This window comes from Drosophila santomea, chromosome 2R, assembly GCF_016746245.2.
Source record: "Drosophila santomea strain STO CAGO 1482 chromosome 2R, Prin_Dsan_1.1, whole genome shotgun sequence".
NCBI lineage: Eukaryota > Metazoa > Arthropoda > Insecta > Diptera > Drosophilidae > Drosophila > Drosophila santomea.
In genome coordinates, this window is record NC_053017.2 from 10,129,049 (window position 1) to 10,149,011 (window position 19,963).

General features: G+C 43.3%; 8 protein-coding genes across 8 annotated transcripts; all 8 read right to left on the reverse strand.

The window, feature by feature from the left end:
- Positions 1-480: 480 nt before the first annotated feature.
- On the reverse strand, positions 481-2,709 carry LOC120445306. Its single transcript, XM_039625616.1, has 2 exons — positions 1,887-2,709; positions 481-1,579 (listed from the first exon to the last, which is right to left on the reverse strand). The coding sequence occupies exons 1-2, from the start codon at positions 2,302-2,304 to the stop codon at positions 588-590; spliced, it is 1,410 nt and encodes a 469-aa protein (XP_039481550.1). The 5' UTR covers positions 2,305-2,709; the 3' UTR covers positions 481-587.
- Positions 2,710-3,624: 915 nt separating this feature from the next.
- LOC120446669 (endocuticle structural glycoprotein SgAbd-2) lies at positions 3,625-4,887 on the reverse strand. The gene is made up of 2 exons (XM_039627742.1): positions 4,766-4,887; positions 3,625-4,488 (listed from the first exon to the last, which is right to left on the reverse strand). Exons 1-2 carry the CDS (start codon positions 4,775-4,777, stop codon positions 3,928-3,930), a joined length of 573 nt encoding a protein of 190 aa, XP_039483676.1. The 5' UTR covers positions 4,778-4,887; the 3' UTR covers positions 3,625-3,927.
- Positions 4,888-7,255: 2,368 nt separating this feature from the next.
- Positions 7,256-7,922, reverse strand: LOC120445976. The gene is made up of 3 exons (XM_039626707.1): positions 7,860-7,922; positions 7,475-7,792; positions 7,256-7,426 (listed from the first exon to the last, which is right to left on the reverse strand). Exons 1-3 carry the CDS (start codon positions 7,920-7,922, stop codon positions 7,256-7,258), a joined length of 552 nt encoding a protein of 183 aa, XP_039482641.1.
- A 339-nt stretch (positions 7,923-8,261) lies between these two features.
- On the reverse strand, positions 8,262-8,910 carry LOC120445977. Its single transcript, XM_039626708.2, has 3 exons — positions 8,836-8,910; positions 8,462-8,776; positions 8,262-8,405 (listed from the first exon to the last, which is right to left on the reverse strand). The coding sequence occupies exons 1-3, from the start codon at positions 8,908-8,910 to the stop codon at positions 8,262-8,264; spliced, it is 534 nt and encodes a 177-aa protein (XP_039482642.1).
- Positions 8,911-9,465: 555 nt separating this feature from the next.
- Positions 9,466-10,168, reverse strand: LOC120446496. Its single transcript, XM_039627504.1, has 3 exons — positions 10,082-10,168; positions 9,698-10,021; positions 9,466-9,645 (listed from the first exon to the last, which is right to left on the reverse strand). Exons 1-3 carry the CDS (start codon positions 10,163-10,165, stop codon positions 9,466-9,468), a joined length of 588 nt encoding a protein of 195 aa, XP_039483438.1. The 5' UTR covers positions 10,166-10,168.
- Positions 10,169-10,598: 430 nt separating this feature from the next.
- On the reverse strand, positions 10,599-11,283 carry LOC120445632 (cuticle protein CP14.6). Its single transcript, XM_039626159.1, has 2 exons — positions 11,061-11,283; positions 10,599-10,987 (listed from the first exon to the last, which is right to left on the reverse strand). Exons 1-2 carry the CDS (start codon positions 11,225-11,227, stop codon positions 10,750-10,752), a joined length of 405 nt encoding a protein of 134 aa, XP_039482093.1. The 5' UTR covers positions 11,228-11,283; the 3' UTR covers positions 10,599-10,749.
- A 1,399-nt stretch (positions 11,284-12,682) lies between these two features.
- On the reverse strand, positions 12,683-13,173 carry LOC120444837 (endocuticle structural glycoprotein SgAbd-3). Its single transcript, XM_039624794.1, has 2 exons — positions 13,009-13,173; positions 12,683-12,950 (listed from the first exon to the last, which is right to left on the reverse strand). The coding sequence occupies exons 1-2, from the start codon at positions 13,119-13,121 to the stop codon at positions 12,683-12,685; spliced, it is 381 nt and encodes a 126-aa protein (XP_039480728.1). The 5' UTR covers positions 13,122-13,173.
- Positions 13,174-13,999: 826 nt separating this feature from the next.
- On the reverse strand, positions 14,000-17,169 carry LOC120446260 (endocuticle structural glycoprotein ABD-4). The gene is made up of 3 exons (XM_039627133.2): positions 17,041-17,169; positions 15,649-15,776; positions 14,000-14,954 (listed from the first exon to the last, which is right to left on the reverse strand). The coding sequence occupies exons 1-3, from the start codon at positions 17,047-17,049 to the stop codon at positions 14,687-14,689; spliced, it is 405 nt and encodes a 134-aa protein (XP_039483067.1). The 5' UTR covers positions 17,050-17,169; the 3' UTR covers positions 14,000-14,686.
- Positions 17,170-19,963: the final 2,794 nt, after the last annotated feature.

A 19,963-nucleotide genomic window follows, 5' to 3' on the forward strand; every position in this document is an offset into this window, starting at 1 on the left:
CTGCACCTCGCACCACGCACCCCGTAGTGACCAGGAGATTGTGGACCATGTGGCAAAGCCCTTGCCCGCAAAGGAAAAACAACTTCACTCTGGGGTCCAGATTACTGAGAAACTGCCGAGCAATGCCAATGGAAAAACTTTACGAAAGTAATCGCGCAATGAGTTTCTTATCAAGCTCCAACACTTAAGTGTAACGCGTTTTATAACTAATAGGTAGTATTTTTCTGTGAATGAAAATGTTAATCAGTAAATCCATACAGATAAGTAATATGCATATGATAATAAGTTATCATTTTTTGTTTAAGACTTACTTGAAACTTATGAACCTACTAATCGCAAATTTTATTGCAGATTAAATTAACGCTTACCTTTTACTCAAAGAATAAAAATTATTCTAAATTCATTGAAGTAATGAAACATATTATCTTTGACAGTAGAGCTTACCAAGTTGACTCATCTATTTTCCACCCAAAACAAAATAAAATAACACCTTACGTGAATTTCATGTGTTGGCTTAGGTTTAATTTTTAAGTAAGTGTAGTTAGCGAATAGCCCCTGAGTTGTGTTAAGGTCAAGTGATACTAAATCTAAATATTAATTACTGGCCGGAAGCTCCAAGCTATGACGAGGAGCACTGCAAGCGTGCCAAGTGATCTTCGGGCGGATCCGGATCCGGTGCCGGAATCACTCGGTATAGCCGGTTCCGTTGGCTGCATATCCATATCTGCGTCTGGTATCTCCTGATCCCTCGTCACTTGTTCCACCTGCGGCCGAGCAAGACCAGGACGTATCTCCACCTTGGGAAGTGGAAAGCAGTAGACCCTTTCGACCTCCACCACCTGGGGCACAACGCTGTCGGAGGAGAGCGAAGTTTCCGAGACGGTGAGAGGCACACATATGGTCGGCTCCTCGGAGGCATTTCGATCCTCGTACGGGATGCCCACCCGGGTAATATTCAGCGGCGCGGTCTCTGGAACACTCAGTTCGCTGTGCATCTGAGCGGAGTTCAGAGAGTCCTCGTAGTACTTGTACTCGTCCGCAGGATCAGAGACGCTCTCATCGCGCCGGTCAATGCTCCCCTGAAAGTTGCCATCTATCCTTTCGGTGCTCGCCGTTAGGGAGGTGCTGTCGATGAAATCAGTGGGCCAATTCAGTAGACCCGCAGTGGATCGAGTGGCCTGTGTGGGGGCCGGTGGGTGTACCACCGAAGATTGCATAAATCCTGGAACCATGGAGCTCGTTGCAGGAGGCGCTGGCATTGTGGTATCGTAAGGATACGGATACGGCAGGGGCAACCAATTGTCGTCCGCGGAATTCTTAGAATTTCTTCGATTGTCCGTTGTCGTCTCTACGGACTCGTTGATCTGCTTGGAAGTTGCCTTCAATATGGGTTCCGAATCGTTAGCCCTGGACACCGCGAATTGTTGTGGCGCCTGCTGAGTACTGATGCGTCTGCGCCCATATTTCTCTGCCGAGCTCTCTCGGCTGACTGGACGGGAATAGACAGGATTCTGATAGCCTCCAGGCGCAATAGGAGCTACTTGCTCTTCGCTGGAACTGGATGGCTTGGCATCAATAGCTGTGGTATAGAAGCATTTTAGACATGAGCCACCGATTTCGAAAAGAGACTACATTAAACTCTACTCGAAAATTTAATTACGAAAAATATCTTGCTGTGGATATATCTTTATCATTAATTTATATCACAGCATTATATTTTAATTATCTTTTAAATAAACGTCTAAGCAGATATTAAAGGCACGCCATTTTTCAAATAAGGTACATATCTTAGGATTTATAGTTTTATTAACTTCCAGCACGAGTGTTCGCATGCTTTAAGTGATGATAATATCAAAGAAAATTCATATTTGCACCTAAAATCTTACCATCTGCCGGTAATCCCATGAGCATGGCTTCCAAGCGTCCGTAGACCCGCTCCTTGGGCTGCGGATCCGATTCGATTTTCGTGTCCACCTCCTCGGGCCTCGCCGGGTGCTCTGGCTTCCAGTTGCCGTACACCACCGCCTCCTGACTGGGCGTGGCCGGCAGGGGAGAGCTCTCCTCGCGCCACAGTGGAATGTGGGTGTGCACAGTGGAACTGATGGGACCATCAGCCGGCACATTTGGCCAGTTTCCCAAGCCCTGAGCAGGTGCCCCGCCTACAGAGGCGGGATTCTGCATATCCGCAATGCGTATACGCCCCCTGGGACGGGGAGGACCCTGCAGCTGCTGTGGAGCAATTAGCTGGCAGCCACTGAGGGCTATCAGCAAGCCCAGAAGACACCCTTTCCAATGACTAACCATATTCAAATTGAAAACGTCTTTCTGTTTTGATGATTTACTTCTTCTTTTTTTTGCAGATGCTGTGCCACTTTTCAAGTTTACGGTTAGTTTTTATAGGTTTATTGATTCATTCTCGTTTTCAGCAGCCACAATAACAATCTATTGTTTGATTTTTGGTTTTTGCTGCTTTTTCTTTGACGGAGTTCCGATGTCTATGAAATATTCACATCTATAGCTATTCACATCTTCGCTTTTCTGTCGATCACCACTTCACTTCCCCATTTCTTTTCACTCCCCACAAACAAATATTGGTACTACCGCTACCAGTTTTCGGTTTAACGCTTTTGCGAATTCGATCTTCAGCTTTCTTGTAGATATCGTAGGGGAAGTATCTCTTTTGCTGGCGGTTTGCGATCTGCACGCGACGGCTTCTAAACGGCAACTGAGTTGGCCAAATCAATTCCAGCGCCGCGCAAGCCCACAAGAAAGATTCTTTCTAATCACGGGCCATAGAAATTTTCCTTTGTTTGGCTTCGTTATTATATGGTTTTTTTTCGTCTTAATTATGCGCAAGAGCGTTGAAACTTAATGGCGAATAAACATTCTTCGGGGCCCCGCTTTTGGGGTCTGTTTCTACGGCGGTGGTGAAAATGCAGCGGATTTGATTTATCTTCAGCAAGAAATAACCGCATAGTATAGTATAGTCTGAGTGTTTACGTTTTATGGAAATAGGTGGCCAAATCGTTTGCCGTTTTGTGGCCCAAAAGGTTATTCGCTTATTTGTTCTTTCAACCTGATGACAGTGGTTTTTGGTTTCTGTGTTTATTTGCGTAGCTAAGGGCTACTCTTTTCGAAATGCCAAACGGTAAAGGTAACCTACGTTTAATAATTGGCAGAACGAAGTGGTTTCTCGGCGGGAATCGGGGCTACGCCAGTAACCCATTCGCGGACCACTTCAACTGGCTTCCTCAGCCTTCCCCCGTGCACTCCCTGCCCCCGAAAACAAGTCGAATGGCACTGGAAAATCTGTCGTAATTATGCAACTGGCAACCAGTCGAGAGACTCCTCTCGAAAGAAAATTTCCATGGCGGCGGTGTAGAAATATGGAAAATTGGAAAACCCAACCTGCATGGAATGGGATCAACAAACTAACGTAATTCGATCTGCGAAGTAAACAATAAAGCAACGAGAGATGCGAGATGCACGGGTAAATGGGGAAACACTTTGAGAAAATAATGAGGACCCATAAACGCTTTGTCACGTTTGTCTGAACATCGTGGATATGGTCAGCTGTAAAACGGGAAAAATAATGCTAGAAAATATGGTAAATCCATCATCGAGTCGGTTCGGCATAATGGAAACGTTAGTTTTCTTTTATTGTTTCAAAGCAGCGAAACTTTCACACTCGTTAATAAAATATTATTAATTTGATTGAGCGCCCCTGTCTGTTGGTTTTATGGTACTTAGTGGGAAATTTAAGAGTTATTAAACGATTATCATTCAGAGTGGTAATGCGATTTGGAAGAGCTTGCAGAGTGAAATCACAGTCTTGTTGTTGATATAGAATGCGAAGGAGTCACGTTTCCAGGATCATCGGTTCGGTGGGGGAATGGAATGCGGATCTATTGGGCGGATCTATTGGCTCTATTGGTTCTCCAGCAGACCGATGTACTGGCCATTCTGGTTGGCCACGCGTCGCTCCTCCAGTTTCCTCGCAAAGTCTGGATCTGACTTGGCCCTTTGCTCCAGACGCTCCTGCTGCAGCTTAATGCCGGCGTAGATCTGGTCCAATCCCTTCTGTATCTCCTCGGGAATGGCCGGCGGAGTAGGAATGTGATCGCCAGTGGCCCTGAATCCATTCTCGTCTGCCGTGTACTGCACATTCACGAGAGTTCCCTCCGGAGATTGATAGGAGTACTGGCCATGCTGGACCAGCACTCCATTTGGATTAGTGTCGAAGTCCTTGAGGAAACCGGTTTCCTCATGAATGATGCTATTGCCCGTCTCGTATTCCGTCTTGTAGCTTCCATCGTCACTCTGCTCCTTATTGTACTTGATTATGGGTATCCAGGTGCTGGTCTCTCTGAGATCTTCATGGCGATGATGATCTGGTTTGTCATCGCGTGGAATGTTGTTCACATTTTGGTGCTGGTGCTGATGGTGGTGTTGTCCTTGGCAGGAAATGGCCAACAGCGCAAGAAGTATCTGAAAGGATAAGTTCAGCTGAAGCTTACAAGCACATGTATATAACTTAATGACAACAAAATCTATTCTCTAATAATACGCATAATTCGCATAACTTATTTCAAAACAAAATAATCACAAGGTTAACATTTTTAATAAAATACTTCGAGAAGAATTTCCTTAATATCCTTTTGATGCGATGTCAACTATTAAATTTCAGTTGAAAGAAAACCGAACTGTTGCTATGTTTGCCCATAACTCTTCTGGAACCACTTGACCGATTATGTGAACCACTTACGAGCACTTTCATTTCGCAAGGAGTCTCTGCCGCTTATCCACTGTATTCCACTGATTTGGCCCGCTTTGTCGCCCGTTTGGCTGGCACTGATCGCACTGTCTAGTGAAAGCAGCTCCGTTAGACACTGTGCCAAGCGCGGCCCTATTTGGGTCTTATATAGGCGATTCGCTCTGCTCCGACCCGATCCGATCCTCCTGTTGCACTCGTGTCCATACCCACACAGATGAGCCTCCATGGGAGAGCGTGCATTTGCTATTTCTGATAGAGATGGAGTTTCTAATGGAGACGAAGTTGCAGATGGAGATGCAGGTGCAGGTGAAGATGGGGATGGGAGTGGAAGTGGAATTTGCCAAAGAAGCTCTTACTTTTTTTAGCTGTCTGATCCGACCGATCGGTAATTGTTGTTTGTAGGCTCGTCGACGCTTAAATGCTAAAATCGTACAAAAAACACAATTCACTGTCGCTCTCGTTTGAGGCTGTTGCAGAGGCTGAGGCAGTACGAATTCAGAAGGAATTCCAGAACTAATATAAATGATTCGGAAATGCTTTCATTTTTTTCTACAATAAATGTTGAGGTTTGATACTTTGTAATCCCTTTTCGTAAAATTAGCTTATTGCGCTTATTACACCTGCAAAATTTGGTGGTTTCCCTTAAAGTTCGTTTCCTAAATCTTTTTCCATTAAATGAAGAATACAATTTGCGCGCAACGTGAATTTTCTTATTATTTATCAAAACACTTAATAAGCTTTAAAATATTTAAGTTTAATAATTTCTGATCTTTTAGAGCTTAAATCTAATCTTAGGATATTTTGTTGAAACAACAAGTTCGTTTCCTAAGTCTTTTGTTTTAACACATGCAAATACTTATGATATGCTTTTTGAGTTATTTTGTTGTAAAAATAGCTAATATAATAAAATGTAAAACAAACTTTGCTTATCTATATACGACTTTGATATTGTTAAGCCCCTCTATTGCCGGCAGCCACCCTAACCCGGCTTATTGTCGCTGTTCGTATTTGGCCCGCTCGTAGGCCCGGCTCAAATGTCTGCGAAATGTCTGTCCCCCGCCAGCGCGTCCGGTCGTTCATCTTCGCCATGCCGTTATTTAGAAATAAGCCAGAACGAGTTTTTTTGCTTTGCTTTCGTTGTTGACTTGGCCAAAAGCGACAGTCGGCTCTCTCTCTCTCTCTCGCGCGGTTGAAGTGCATTTGAAGTGCATCCAAGATGCTGCTCCCTCACGTCTTCGGCTTCGGTTTCGGATTCATTTTCAAATTCGCACTCGGACTCAGACTTAGACTGAGATTCGGATTCGCATTCTTGTAATTGCGGCAGTTTGGCGGATCCAATACCAACACCAGCGAAGCGCGAATTGTTGTAAGAGCCAAAGTGCCTGGCAGATGAGGCAAGATGATAATTGAGTTCAAAGCGGGCCCGTGTCTTGGCAAATGTTAATTAGTTGCCAAACAATTGGGTTAATCTCCAGCGCGTTTTTCGCCAAAGAGAACAAATAAACAAACATCAGTTGTTGCAAAGAAAAAAAGACAAATTTAATCATAGAGGAGGTTCAACTTGCAAGGGACAACATCCAGCGGGTGCAACAACCGACGAAGTGCCGGCAATAAAGCCCGAAATGCTGCCAAACTCCAACGCCTATTGCGACAAACGACTTCTCCTCCCTCTGGGCCATCGTGTTTTGGCCAACTCTTTGTCTTCCGCACCCACAACTCCAAGTCGAACGCCCGGCAAGCCCCCGGTTCGCAATGTTGCCGCCGTGTGTGGTGATGTTGCTGCTTTTGCTGCTGTTGATGGTGATTCATTGCAGGTTGTGCAACTCTTAGCGTTGCAGTTCCACGCACGGGCGAAAATGAAAATAAAAAACGAAAGCTGGGCAAGGTTAGCTTTCGAGTGCACCACCACAGATGAGCAGGTCCACCAAGCAACCGAACCATCCCACTACCAACTGTGCCCCACTCACACACTAACCTGTTGCTGCCGGCACAGGGAAATTGCAGCATCTGGAAATGTCAAACGATTTCACCCTTACATTCTTAGCATTTGTCGAGCTGCTGCCGATGCGACTGATGCTGCTATTGCTGTTGCTGCTGTTCTTATGAACAACATGAACAACATTTGACATTTGGGTTCCGTTCCATTCCGTTCGGATTTGGCTTTATCGCAGAAAGCCAACTTGGCTAACAGAACCACGTTGCTGGCCATAAATATTCAGGCTACTGCCGTGCCGGTTGTGAAATGAAATGCCTTGTCGATGCGGCCAATCTTGAGCTTGACTCGTAAATAATGCTCTAGTGGCGATTTTGAGGCAATCGTCAGCGGAACTTAGCTTGACATAAAGATCACGTACCGCTGGGGTGACAAGTGGCCTGGCCATAAAGCACTTGATTAATTCTTAAGCGGTACAAATTGCCTTAACGACTCATTCTATCTCGATTTAAGCCGCTGTTTAAAAACATTTTATTCACTTTAGTTGGTTATGTAGTCTTTGGTATCCTTTTGATGGGATCAAACAGGAATCCAGTGAGACTGGTATTAAATACGTGCGTTTCGGGTGTCAGGAAATTCATTTCGATTTTAAAATCGGTCTCTGGCAAGAAGGCTGGCAAATTTTCGGCCATATTGATGTTTGGATACACGTAAAGGCCCTGGAAAGCCGTGTTAGAAGGGCTTTTAATATTAAATGTCAGAATTACCTTGGGATGCGGACACTTCAGCTGAGATCCCTGCTTTCCGAAGGCTTTAATTACGATTGTCATGAATCTGTGACCATGAATTCCTTTGGCAAACTGGCATATGTCCACATTCACATCAATTACTTTCTGAAAATTGCGGGACGGCTTGCGAGGCATAAACAGCTTAAAAGTGGCATTGAATTTGGTAACATCCTTGATGTATTGCAGCTCAGTGCTGATCAGCGACTTCTCAGGCTCTATAATGATGCACTTGTGTTCGGAAATGTAGTCCGGATTAGTGACGCAATCGAAAGTTTTCCACATCAGTTTCAGGCGGGCCTTTGTAAATGTCTAAATAATAGTTAGTCAGAAGTGTTAATCTGAATATTATAACCATATAAAAAACCTTGGCTGACTCGCATTGGCTAGCCAAGAATATGAGCAGAATAAAAAATTGAAATTGAGCCATGGTGTTGTAATTGCAGCTCTGAACAATTATTACTGTCTGTTTTTAAAGCCCGAACACGGACAATAAGTGAAAATAGTCGCGAATAATGGCTTTCAATATTATACCCCAATAATTGATCATTTTCGTGATTGCATTTTAAGTGGAACTTTGTATGGCAATTAAGCTCACAGTTCTAAATAAATAATTAAGCTTTTATGTCTTCGTTTGTGGACGCTAAATGCGGTCAGTTCGTTAAAGTAGTCTATGCATCATAGAAATGTAAATACATATGTACCTTATACTTATTTTTCAGATATTAATAACACAATAAAACAAAACAATTTGGTATTCATATATTTGTTATTCAGTGATCTCTCCTCTCAGGCTTACGTTCAAGTACAACTGACGGCGAGAGTAAAAATCAACTTGAATAAACAACTGGGAAGAAGGCACAAACATGGGTAAGACCTCTTCGATACTTATATTATGGTAGTAAATGGTACCCTGTAAAGTTAACATTAGAACTGCAAATAAAATAAAAATCTATTATATATATAAACCTCTTTAACAGGACATTTTCGTGGTTGGTTGCTCGACTTGACGACTGCATTGAACATGTTCGACACCATCGTTCCTTGAACCATATCGGAAATAACACGACACCCATCGAAGGTAATGTCGAAGAATTTCCGGTACAACGTTGATGACTTGAATCTCGTTGAGATCTTGATGTAAACCCTAATTTTATCCAGTTCCGTCAGCAACTTCAACTCCACATTCAACAGGGATCGCCGAGTCCCTCCAATTTGGCATGTCATCTGATCAGCATACTGCGTTCCCATCTGACAGTCAAAGCAATCCCATCGTAAACGCCTCTAAAAATGTTTTGGTTTATTTACTTGTTTAAATACTCAATTTATTGCTAATGCCGTACCTTGGCTTCGCTATAATGGAACACGTGGACGAGTACTAAAATCATCCGTAAGCAGCTTAGCCCTAGGTAGAACATTATTGTCGACAGTCGGTGGCAAACTAAATTGGGCTGTTTACTGATTGATATTATATCGAAATCGGTGCAATTACCAGCTCGAAACATAATTGCTTATCTGAATAATTTAAATTTCCAATTGAGCGAAACAATTCATTTGTTAGTCCTCTCGCTATAAGTGAGAGGTTTGGTTATATTATTTATATGTTTAATTGCAATGTTATGGTACTAGTACTGCATGTACGGATTCGTCGCTTTAATAAAACTAAATATATATAAAAATTTGAAATCATGGCTTCGCTTTGGTAAAAGATAACTAAATGCAAAACTATATACTATAATAGTATAGTCTAATTTCTGGGCCAGATATTTACAATTCGCGATTATTGCTAAAAACTTAATGCCCCAAAGTATGCAGACAATAAAATCAAAAGCCGTGTAACATAGCTGTAAAATTGTGAAATGTAAAAAATATGAGCGGTAATTCCAAAAAAGATGGTTATATGAGTATAATCAAAAAATGTATATTCATTTGTTTCTTCTTTTTGATTTATATATATTTATTTGCAATAAAAGTTACAAGTATTTCTTTCGCCTGTGCCTTTCCTTTGCCACCTCATATAGATGCCCACGCAAGGTGATATTCATGGCAATGGCAACCTTGGGTATAAAGAAGTCCAAGTTCACATAAAACTCAGACTCGGTTAGCATTGGCGGCAGATCGGTAACCGAAATATTTCTCGATTCAAATTTACCCTGTAAGGATGGGTTTGAAATGACTGTATATTCTTTTAAACCAATTAAATACCTTTGGAATAGGACATCTCCAAGTCTTTGCGTTGCTGTTCTTCGCCAAAGTGTTGACCAAAAGATCGATAAGGATCTTCCGCTTGCGTTCCCGCAGAACCTTGCACACATCGAAGGTGATGTCAAATATCTGGGTTATGACCTTTTTGGCATTGGGTATGGATACTCGAAGTACACCGCTGAAGGCACTCAACGGTTGCATTATTTTCACAGAAGCCTCCATGGTCCTGTTCTTAGGAGGTGTGATCTTGCAGTACAGGTCGGCGAAATAGCTGGGATTGCCCACGCAATCCATTTCCTTCATTTCTAAATAGAAGCCCATGTTCTGTTCAAATGAATGCTTTATATTGAGGTATGCTTAGATTAGATTGATTAAAAAACCCACTGGAATCAGCTTGGCCGTATCTGTAAGGTGTATACGCAGTGAACTGCATACTATAATGCCGCACCACCAGGTTATTGGCAACATTCCAGTGTCTCAATGGTCGATCAACTGATCCCACGATCGGCCCATATTACCCGCTGATCAAGTGGCATAATCCACATCTAATGACAGTTTAATCATACCCATTATTGAGTAATTAAACGACTTACGCGTATGTGGCACTTTGGTACGCCCCATAGAGTTAGGCAAACACACTTGATACCCAATTCCTAGCCGTATCCATATCGGCATCAATGTCATTCGGATCTGGGGGCTTTTACCATCGCTGCGCCATCAATGTAAACAAATCCGGCAGTTGGCTCATGACCACCAGCACCAGCACCAGCACCAGCATCACCATCCCAACCCATCTGATCTCCACTTGGGGATCATCAGTGTTAACCGCAAGCGTGAAGGGCAATTTGGCAATGTAATGTTATAGGCCACGCGAGGCTGAGAAGTAAGTTCAGTTCAGTTGTCGTTTTCATTATCGTTTCCAATATTTATTTCGGTGTGTGTTTGCTTAAGACTAACTACGGAATGTAGGCATTTCAATTTCGTATGGCATTCAGGCAGTGCATAATACTTTCAAGCCAAATATTACAGGGGCTCTATGGACATATGTAAAACTATTGAGGGGCCACGGGCAGATGGTCACCCTCCGGCTGGAATCCATTCTCATCGGCCACATAGCGCAGGGTGATGAGGTTGCCATCGGGATCGCTGTAGCTGTAGGATCCGGTCTGAACCAGCACTAGCTCCTCGTGCTCGTCGATCACCTGGCCATCGGAGGTCTCGGTCTTGGGAACGATGATCTTCTTCAGGTAGCCAATGTTCTCCACGCGTATTCCGTTCGAGGTCTCGTAGCTACATGGTTTGGAAGAGATTGGAGTTACATCGTGACCTAATTCCCCACAGGTATATCATCTTTGTAGCTCACCTGCTGTTGAAGCTGCCGTCGGCGTTGTTCACATTATCCTGCTTGACAATGGTGGCAGCTGTGGTCGTGGACGTGGGACTGGCCGCTCCGGCACGCTGATCCTGGGGCCTGGCCAGGACATAGCTGAGCAGCAGGGCGGAGCAGACGAGGAAGACGAACTTGTACATATCGAGGGGGTGTATATCCTGTCACGGAGTGATAAGTGTTAAGTGTGTGGGCGGTATCCAGCGAGCGACTGTTGACTGCCCAATCGAGAGCCGTGCTTTTTATACTCTGTTCCGTGGCTTCGGCTGCTTACGATTGCCATTACGATGGGCGCACTAGATAAGCTTCGAAGTACTCGCAGAAATTACGAGCGGGCGCTGTGGCTTCTTTTCTTTGCTTTTTTGCTTTTTTGCTTTTTTGCTCTTTTGGGATTTTGGTTTCGGTTTTATTGCCCCGCGATGAGTAAACATCAGATCGCACCGCCAAAAGAGATGAAGATGGAGCGACGATGTCAACAGGTGACAGTTTACTGCCCTCCACCCCGCGCCACATATCGCTACATATCGCCAGATCTGGACAGGCTACGTGATTTGTCTGAGCAGAATATAATTCTTCTGGGAGTCGGCTCGCCTCGGTTAGTTCCGCTGGGTCCACAGCCAGTTCCTGGGGATTCCGTTAAGGATTTGAGTTGAAGCAGCGGTGGCACACCTGAAAGTTCTCCACAATTTGTCAAATGTTTCCATAAGTCATATCAAATGCCTGATTTTGCAATCCGATCACGTTTCAATTAGGCAAATATTTGCCGGCCGAAAAGCTAACGGTGAACGCAGGTGGAGACAAACAGGCCATAAAAAATGTAGAGTATTGTTGGCCATAAATCGAATTGATAACACTGCGAACTTACATATACCCATATAATGGCTATATGCTGCGAATATTAACCACAATTGTGTCATAGAGCCTAGAAATCTGCGGGAACGGAATGGTCAATGAACTTCGTTAGAATAAGACCAAAAAACAAAAGAGTCAAGCGACAAAAATTTCAATTCTTCTTTGATGCATATCTGATTAATTTCAGGCTAAAAGAAATGTTATCCAACCTTTTCCCGCAATCCCTAACGTTCTTCATTTGTTTGGGTTTAGAATTATCATATTATTGTAAATTAAAACGAGTTAAACAATTCCGATTCACACTTTCAGTTTCTGAAGGGCTGGCATAATACCCATTGATTTTGTCTGGTCGGAGTTCTGATGGCGCTGCCTCTCAATCTGAATCTCACTTAAACTGATTTCGGTTACGGCCTTGAGATTTTTGCCACTCTGCTTGGGCTTCACTTGCTTATTTAACAATTTAGCTTTCAATTAGTAATTGTTTAGCGAGATGGCCAGCAAGCCAAAAACTGCTAAGTAAGGCAAATTTAACACACATTTTGGCACACATGACGCAGTGGCTCTTCGAAGTGGGGATCTCTGCCGAGCTCCAGCCCTGAATTACTCTTTCATTATCGCCGAAATGTATTTGAACTCTTTTGTTTCCGGTTACCCAATATTTCGAGCTGCTGTTTTTAGATATCTTTTAATATTTCTCTCAGTTCTTTTGGTTCCAATCACATTCTGGCTTATTTCTAGCGGGATGCTTAGTGCTTCTTCTCGGGCGTCTTGTACGGATGCAGGCGGATGTACTCCAGCGCCTTTAGAACGGATTCCGGCGTGGGTGGAGGTGTGGGCAGGTGGTCACCCACCGCCTGGTACCCGTTTTCGTCCGCCGTGTAGGACACGACGTAGGTCTTTCCATCGTCGGCCACGAACGAGTACTTTCCATTGACCGACTCCCCGTTGTGATCTGCATTCACGGTCTTCAAAACTCCATCCTGGGTAGCCTTTGAGCCGTCTTTGAGCTCATAACTGGGTTAATAGGGTGTGGATTAGTCGCAATGGGGCTCCAATCAGACAGTCAACTCACTGGTAATGGTATTTGCCATTGTACTCCACATTGGATTCCTGGGAAATCGGGTCATCGTTGTCCGTCGCCGAAGCAGCGACCGCAAACAGGGCAATCAACATTAGGTATTTCATGTCGGGATCTCTATTCCGCTCTATCGATATCACTGCACTGCAATCCAAACTGGTGTCTCGTTTCGACTGGTGATCCCAGCGGTAAACAAAGACTCTTTTATAGGCAACGGAATTAGCGAAGTCTTGAAGCCATGACAGAATTCCTGTACTAAAATATTTAACATGAAATTAAAATGTGACCAATAAATAATATTGAACTTGTTTTGCCCAATCCGTTTGCCCCATTCCGTTCGCCGCTGGCCTTTCGAAAATGGGTGTGAAATTTGGTGCAGACGTTTCCGACGTTTCGACGATTCCGGCCTGCCCCCACATTGTTTCTCAAATAAAAATAAATATAAAAAAAAATAATAGTAATGCGTTGCCATCTTCTGTAGGCACTCGTCATCGGCATCACTCCTATTCTGGTTCTCCGCGATTCCTAACCAACTTGACCACATTTTGGCCAGCCCGCGTCTGGCCACTTTGCATAAGATGAATCTATCACAGCCAAATCTCGCCTTGAAGTGCAAAACCGTATGGGAGAATAAAACAAGATGTTATTTTCGGGCAGAGTCTATGAATAGCCTTTCGATCTAAAGTCCTATGTAAGGTATATTCTCAATGTGTGTGCATCTGTTCATCAACCAGTTCTGTGAATGCATTAATTCCTGTCAGCGTTTGTCATCGTTGCTATTTGGGGAATTGTGAATCCAGATTTATGACCAACACAGAAGCTCCAATCCGCGAGATTACCAAGATTAGTGGGAGTTTCATTTTTCTAGATGCCAAAGCTGTTCTGAAACCAGATGCTGGCCATTGCGACTTTGACTTTTAAGGATATTAGAGGCCGTTTGGTTTCCAGATTCGGGCATGTCCACATAAATAAAACACCTGATTTGTTTACTTTTCGAAAGAATCTTTAATTCTTTATTTGCAGCTAAGGCTAAAGAATATCATCATAAATCTTCACAAGAGTTTATATAATTCTCGACGCAACGAGGTGACTCCTCGCTGAGTCCTCATCGACATCTTGGCTACGACTACGTGTAAATGTTTCTAATTTACCGACTATTTACACAAAGTTCGCTGTTGATAATATTCCTGTATATTATTTAGGTAATTTCTTGTTTGCGTGTATTTTTTTTACATTTTCTTTGTTGTTTTCATTGATAAATCGACGATATCACATGAGTCCGAAAATGGCAGAGTTCCGGCGACTAAAAGATCTGAAGAAATTCGCATAGAGCAGAGTTCGTGGAAGAAAGCAAGATATCAGACTGGGCTATAAGTTTCATCGTGTTGTTGTGTGGTTCTCGTGTGGTGTTGTCCCTCACATCCGTTTGAGTGTGTGTTCTTCAGTCAGTGGATTTGGCCGACCTTTGACCTCCTAAGTGGGAAAAGAAGTAGGTGGAGGCGAAGGTGGCAGCCCTTGGCTTGTGTCTTATGTGTGATTGTCTAGGGATCGGGATTGGGGTACTGGAGGATTGGCAGCAATCGACTTGCAGCAACAGCGCAGCATATACACATCGTAATCGAGGTTGGTCAGAATCGTTGGTCAACTAGGTCATCTAGGAGGTAATCCTCTCCTAACGACGCTTTGCCGGGGGCAGGCTGAGCAGGTAGTCCAGAGCCTTCTGGATCGCTGGCGGGATTGGTGGCGGAGTGGGCAGATGATCGCCCTGCGGCTGGAAACCGTTCTCGTCATCTGCGGAGTAGTTCAGGGTGATCAGGTTGCCCTCGGGCGAGGTGTATGACACCGATCCCCTGGCGATGATCACGTCACTGGAGTCCGGCGAGGTGGCCTTCTTCAGGGTTCCTGTCTCCTCAGCTTTGATTCCATTGGCCGTCTCGTAGCTGCAAATATATATAAAATATATTTAAAATCGAAGGGTCTAACCGTAGTCTCCTTGGGATCTTGCGATAAATAAAAAATAAAAAACCTATAGTCACCTTGTTATTCTGCACCATTCGACTGGCGCCAAGCAAATCAAATTAAAATTCAATCAGTTGTTTAACTTTTAGCATTTCTGCGCAGACTTCTATTTAAATACGGCTCACTAATCCATATTTCGTTAGCTTTATTAGCATATTCTGTCTGATTTTAATGGAAACCAATAGCTGGTTTTGCTAACAGATTAAGGGAAAGTGGTGTTGGGGGATCTCTTATTGGATTTTGCTTGGTCACAATCACAGATGGATCAACTTTAATTTGTAAGCCACTTTTAGGGGTTTCTCGTATACTAAAATTAAGGAATTTATTCCCCAAAGTATGCTTCAAAATGTTGGCTTCTAGCAACAGACAGTTCTCAATTGCTATAATACTAAGATGGTACAAGCTTGGTTTTTAACTATGATGAGTTTCCGAGGCTTGAGATAATTAAAGGTTGAAGTTCAATTAACGTGTAAATAGCTCATTAGCAAGTATTGTAATTAATGCTTGTTATATTTCCCAACAATTAATGTATATATCTCACTTAAGACTCTAAGTCAATCGATTAATTATGTGCGATCTACTTATATTGATGACTCAGCTATTAGGATTACTTACGCATAGTTGTAGGATCCGTCTGGCTCAATGTTGGACTCCTGGCTGATGATGGCGATGGGCTCCTCCGCTTTTTGGGGGGCAGCCTGGCAGCAGCTCATCAAGGCGGTGGCCAGCAGACAGAGAGCAAACTGTCGAAGGCAAAACGAAATTGAAATGGAGAGTTCCGCAATGTTAACCGAGCTAATAAACATCTTGAAATCGTGCCCGATGCTATGAGTGCTATTATGCAACGTCCCCGAGTAACGAGATTTATTGCCTTAGCTATCTTCGCTAGTTTATTTGCTGTTCTCACATACCGGGCTTTTTAGACACCTTTTGAGGTCGCCAAATAGATGCCAATTAAATATTTTCCACATTTCCACACTCACACGCTCACACACCTAATCTCGACTGACTCAATTAACTTTTACACAAAAGTGCTTGGAAATGGTGGGGCGTGTTCCACTGCCTCATCGCAGTTAACTTGGCCTGTCTTCTTATTTTTTGGCCACTTTTGAGCTTACCCCAGATCGTCTCTTGTGCAATTGTCGCTGAAGCGAGCTGAATGGGTCTCGTTTTCCGTCTGGGACTCCAATTTCGTGTCTGAACTTTTCAGTCCGATGGACAGCTGCCAGGTGTTGGTCCGTGGGTCTGACTCTGACCTTTGCGTGGCGAGCAGGCTGCCTCGGATCTGAATCCGCTAATTGCCTTTGGCTTTTAAGCCATCCAAGCCATTGAAGCCATTCAAATGGCAAGACGTGTCTGCACCCGTTGGCAAGCGGCAATGTGCTATATGTTTTTGCACCCGCCTTTACAGCCGGCGAACATCGAAATTGCGGAAGATTTGGCCGAAAAAATATTTCAAAAGGGCCTTGCTTTTTTCCTGAACCTTAATAAATGCTTCAAAAGCTCGCTTTATGCGATTGATTTACGATGGCATTTACTGCGGGAGCATGTCTGGTCATATGTCTTATGGGAATTGGTGGGTGATGTGGATTGCCACGGAACTTAATATCTCACATTTTTGTAGAACTCGTCTTGTTTGCGAAAATAAAATTTGAATTTCTTACAACTGGGGCTTGATCTTTGCCAACACTTGGTGTGGGTAAATCTTAGGTATAGGCTTACTTTTGCTTGGCTGATTTGTTAAAAGTTCGCTAAAATATGTTTTATAGGCTCAATGGTATAAACTAGTCTTTCGGAGTTTCTTTCATACTAACCAATTTCTTGAAATGCACTAAGTTAATGTCTTGGTGACAATCACTGACTTTTTCACTTGTTTCACAAGGGGTTACATTACTTCCCAAAATGTATCCCCAATGTTGGTTCCTCGTTCCTATCCTTATTGGCACTGTTTCTATATGTCTGATCCATAACACTTCTGACCACTCGACTCCTTTGGCACCCACTTACGTTCTTCATCTTGTTAGAAGCTCGGTAGTGTAATCCAAAAGGCAAAAGTATCCTTTCGTCTGGTTCCTCAGCACACTGCAGTTGTTAATTGAACGAACGTTTCTATTTAATGATGCCCAATGCCGGCAGGTGAGTCTATTTATACGAAAATTGCACTGGCGAGGCTGCAAACAATTCAGTTTCAGTTGGCAAAGCGTCGCACACACACACACACACACACACAGTATAGTCAAGATGCAAAGCTGCGACACGAGTACGGCCAAAACCAACAACGAACAACTAACAACCAACAAGCAACTTGGCTAGTAGGGGGGTGGGTATGGGTGCACCGGTAGGTGGGTGGGTTTGGGTTGGTGGTTGACGAGGTGGCTGGCCAAAGAGAGGAGAAAAACTAAACTAAAGATTCAACGCATAAGTCGCAGTCGCAGTCGCAGTCGACGTCGCCGTTTCCAAAGAGCAGCAGAAGCGACGACTGAGGCGGAGTTCCAGTTGTTCTGGGCTGCAAATAAAGAACCAACTCGGTACTAAGTACACGTAATTTATGCAATTGCTTCAGGTTTTTGCAGAGCGTCTACACCATTTAAATCTATTGCTTCGTAATTGCATCAGCCGGCGGAAATAGATACACAGGGATACAAATCGTTATACGTAACGATTATAATATCTAAATATTTAATGGTGCAGTTATAGATAATAATAAATATTGTAATATAAATATATTTGTATAACCAGTCTTAAATTTATTTAACATAATTTGCTTACATACTTAGGGGTATACTTGATAGGAGTATTAAGTTCTGATTTTTACTCAATACAATAGTATTCAAAATGGACTAAATACAACTACAAATAACGATTATTGATAGCTTTCAAATCTATGAAGTCTATGCTATCTTTGTTCTGCTCGGGAATTGCTTAATTAAATTGAATTCAGCTTAGATGGTTTTTAAGATAAGGATGGTATCAACTAATCTGTTTTATAAACGATTTCCAAACAAACCCTCCCGAATTTTTCAAATATAACTCTGGCTTTAATGCACACTAGGTAATTATAAAATCAAAATATTTTGTTAGTTGAATTTCCTTCAGTGTAGGCGGCCAGCAAGCGACGAAAGAAGAACGGCCGATGGATACGCCCCAGATAAATGATAATTATAATAGCGATGATGATACCGATCTCGGCCGCCGGCGTTGCCACCTGACTCGAAATGGGGCAGGCCCATTGATTTTTGGGGGGTGAACCGTTGCATTTAAATGCGCTGCATTAATCGGCCATCGCAATCAAAGTCAGGCAGCCATTGAGCGGCAATACCCAGTACTATGCAAGCCGAGCATCCAGTACCCAGTACCCAAGACCAAACCCAAACCTTTACCAGTACCCATACCCATACCGAAACCCAAACCCATGGGCAGACCTCAAACTGAAGCCGTGCACGGGGTCAAAATGCCAGAAATTGCTAAACGCCAAGTTGTTGCCGTCGCTGCCAAAGTGTAGGCGCGTCTAATGAATAGCTTTGGGCCAGCAGATGGGGCCAGACTCTTAGACTTTGTCTGCCGCTCCGGCCCAATACCGCCATCCTCCGGCCCCATCTCCATCTCTATCTCCATCCGCTAACTGCAACTGCGACACAGACGGCGACAGAATTTCGTGACAAGATTGTCCCAAAGATTGTGGCCGTATTGTATTGCTTTTGTCTTTGGCAACCGAGAAAAGATCGACAAAAAGAAGAAAACCCATATAGTTCGAGTACAAAGTATTGCCGAACTTACGTTTTTTTCTCTCTAAGCAAGTTAAAGGCGAGGTGGAAGTCAAAGTCTGTGGCCATTGCCTTAATACGATTAAGCCTTTTTCTTAGCTGTTTGCAATAATTATAAAGACATTTGTGTGCATTCATTTTAATATTTAATGTACCACCTTAAAATGTGCTTAATATATATTTCCACTTAACTGGCTGTCTAATGAGATTTATGTTCTCAGCCGAGCATTTCCCATCTGGCTTATTATTCGGCGGCGGAACCTTGAATTGTTACGCATGGCTTCTGCGATCGGAGAACCCGGTGCCACAAAATGTCAGTTGGCTCTGTGGGTATATGGCTTTATGGTCATATTCTGGTTGCCCAACCTGTTCTCGCCCGCTGTCCACTTTGAAGGTCGCATCGCGTTCTTTACGGCAGACAGCGTAATTTGTTTTAAAGACGTTTTGAGTAAAGTCTGCAATCTGATACCCAGCAAGGGGTCGGGCATGATGGCCACGCTGTAGCGCCGATGCGAGGTGCCAGCTTTTGTCTACAGCTTAAACGTGACGAATTTCACTGCTGCATGCCCATGTAATGCAATATTTAATTTGAATTGTTTCTGTAGTTAACTTGCTCAAAACATGTAGCTAGAAATTTTCATTTAAATTTAAATTAATTTAATATGTGATTATATATACAATAATACTACTTAACAATAATTTTAGCAGCCATATACTAATTTTAAAATTTTCTTTACTTTTATATCTTTTTTCTTTCATTCAAATTACCTTTAGCTGCTTTTTTGGGGTCAAAATTTGTAGTTTGGCTCGTAATCTTTAACCAAAGTTCAAGATATTTTTTGTGACACACAGACTGACTCAAAGCTTTTAAAATCTTTTTAAGTCCGAAATCCTTTTCGGCTCAAGATCAAATGTTAATAACCAAGAGGCATCTCCCCACCAGCCAATCCGTTGCGTTGGCATCTCTGTAAATCGGTTGTCCGCATTGATTTAGCGGTTGCGTAAGAAGCTAGAGCCGCCTTTTGGCCAACTTTTGGCCACGTCTACGGTCCAGCCTGGCATACTTTGCACTGGCTAATGCTAATGTCAATGCAGGCATAAATAAATAATTGCCCACCGCAGCAGAAGCCACCAGTGGACGCGGTGGGGAACCAGTTGCTGCGGTT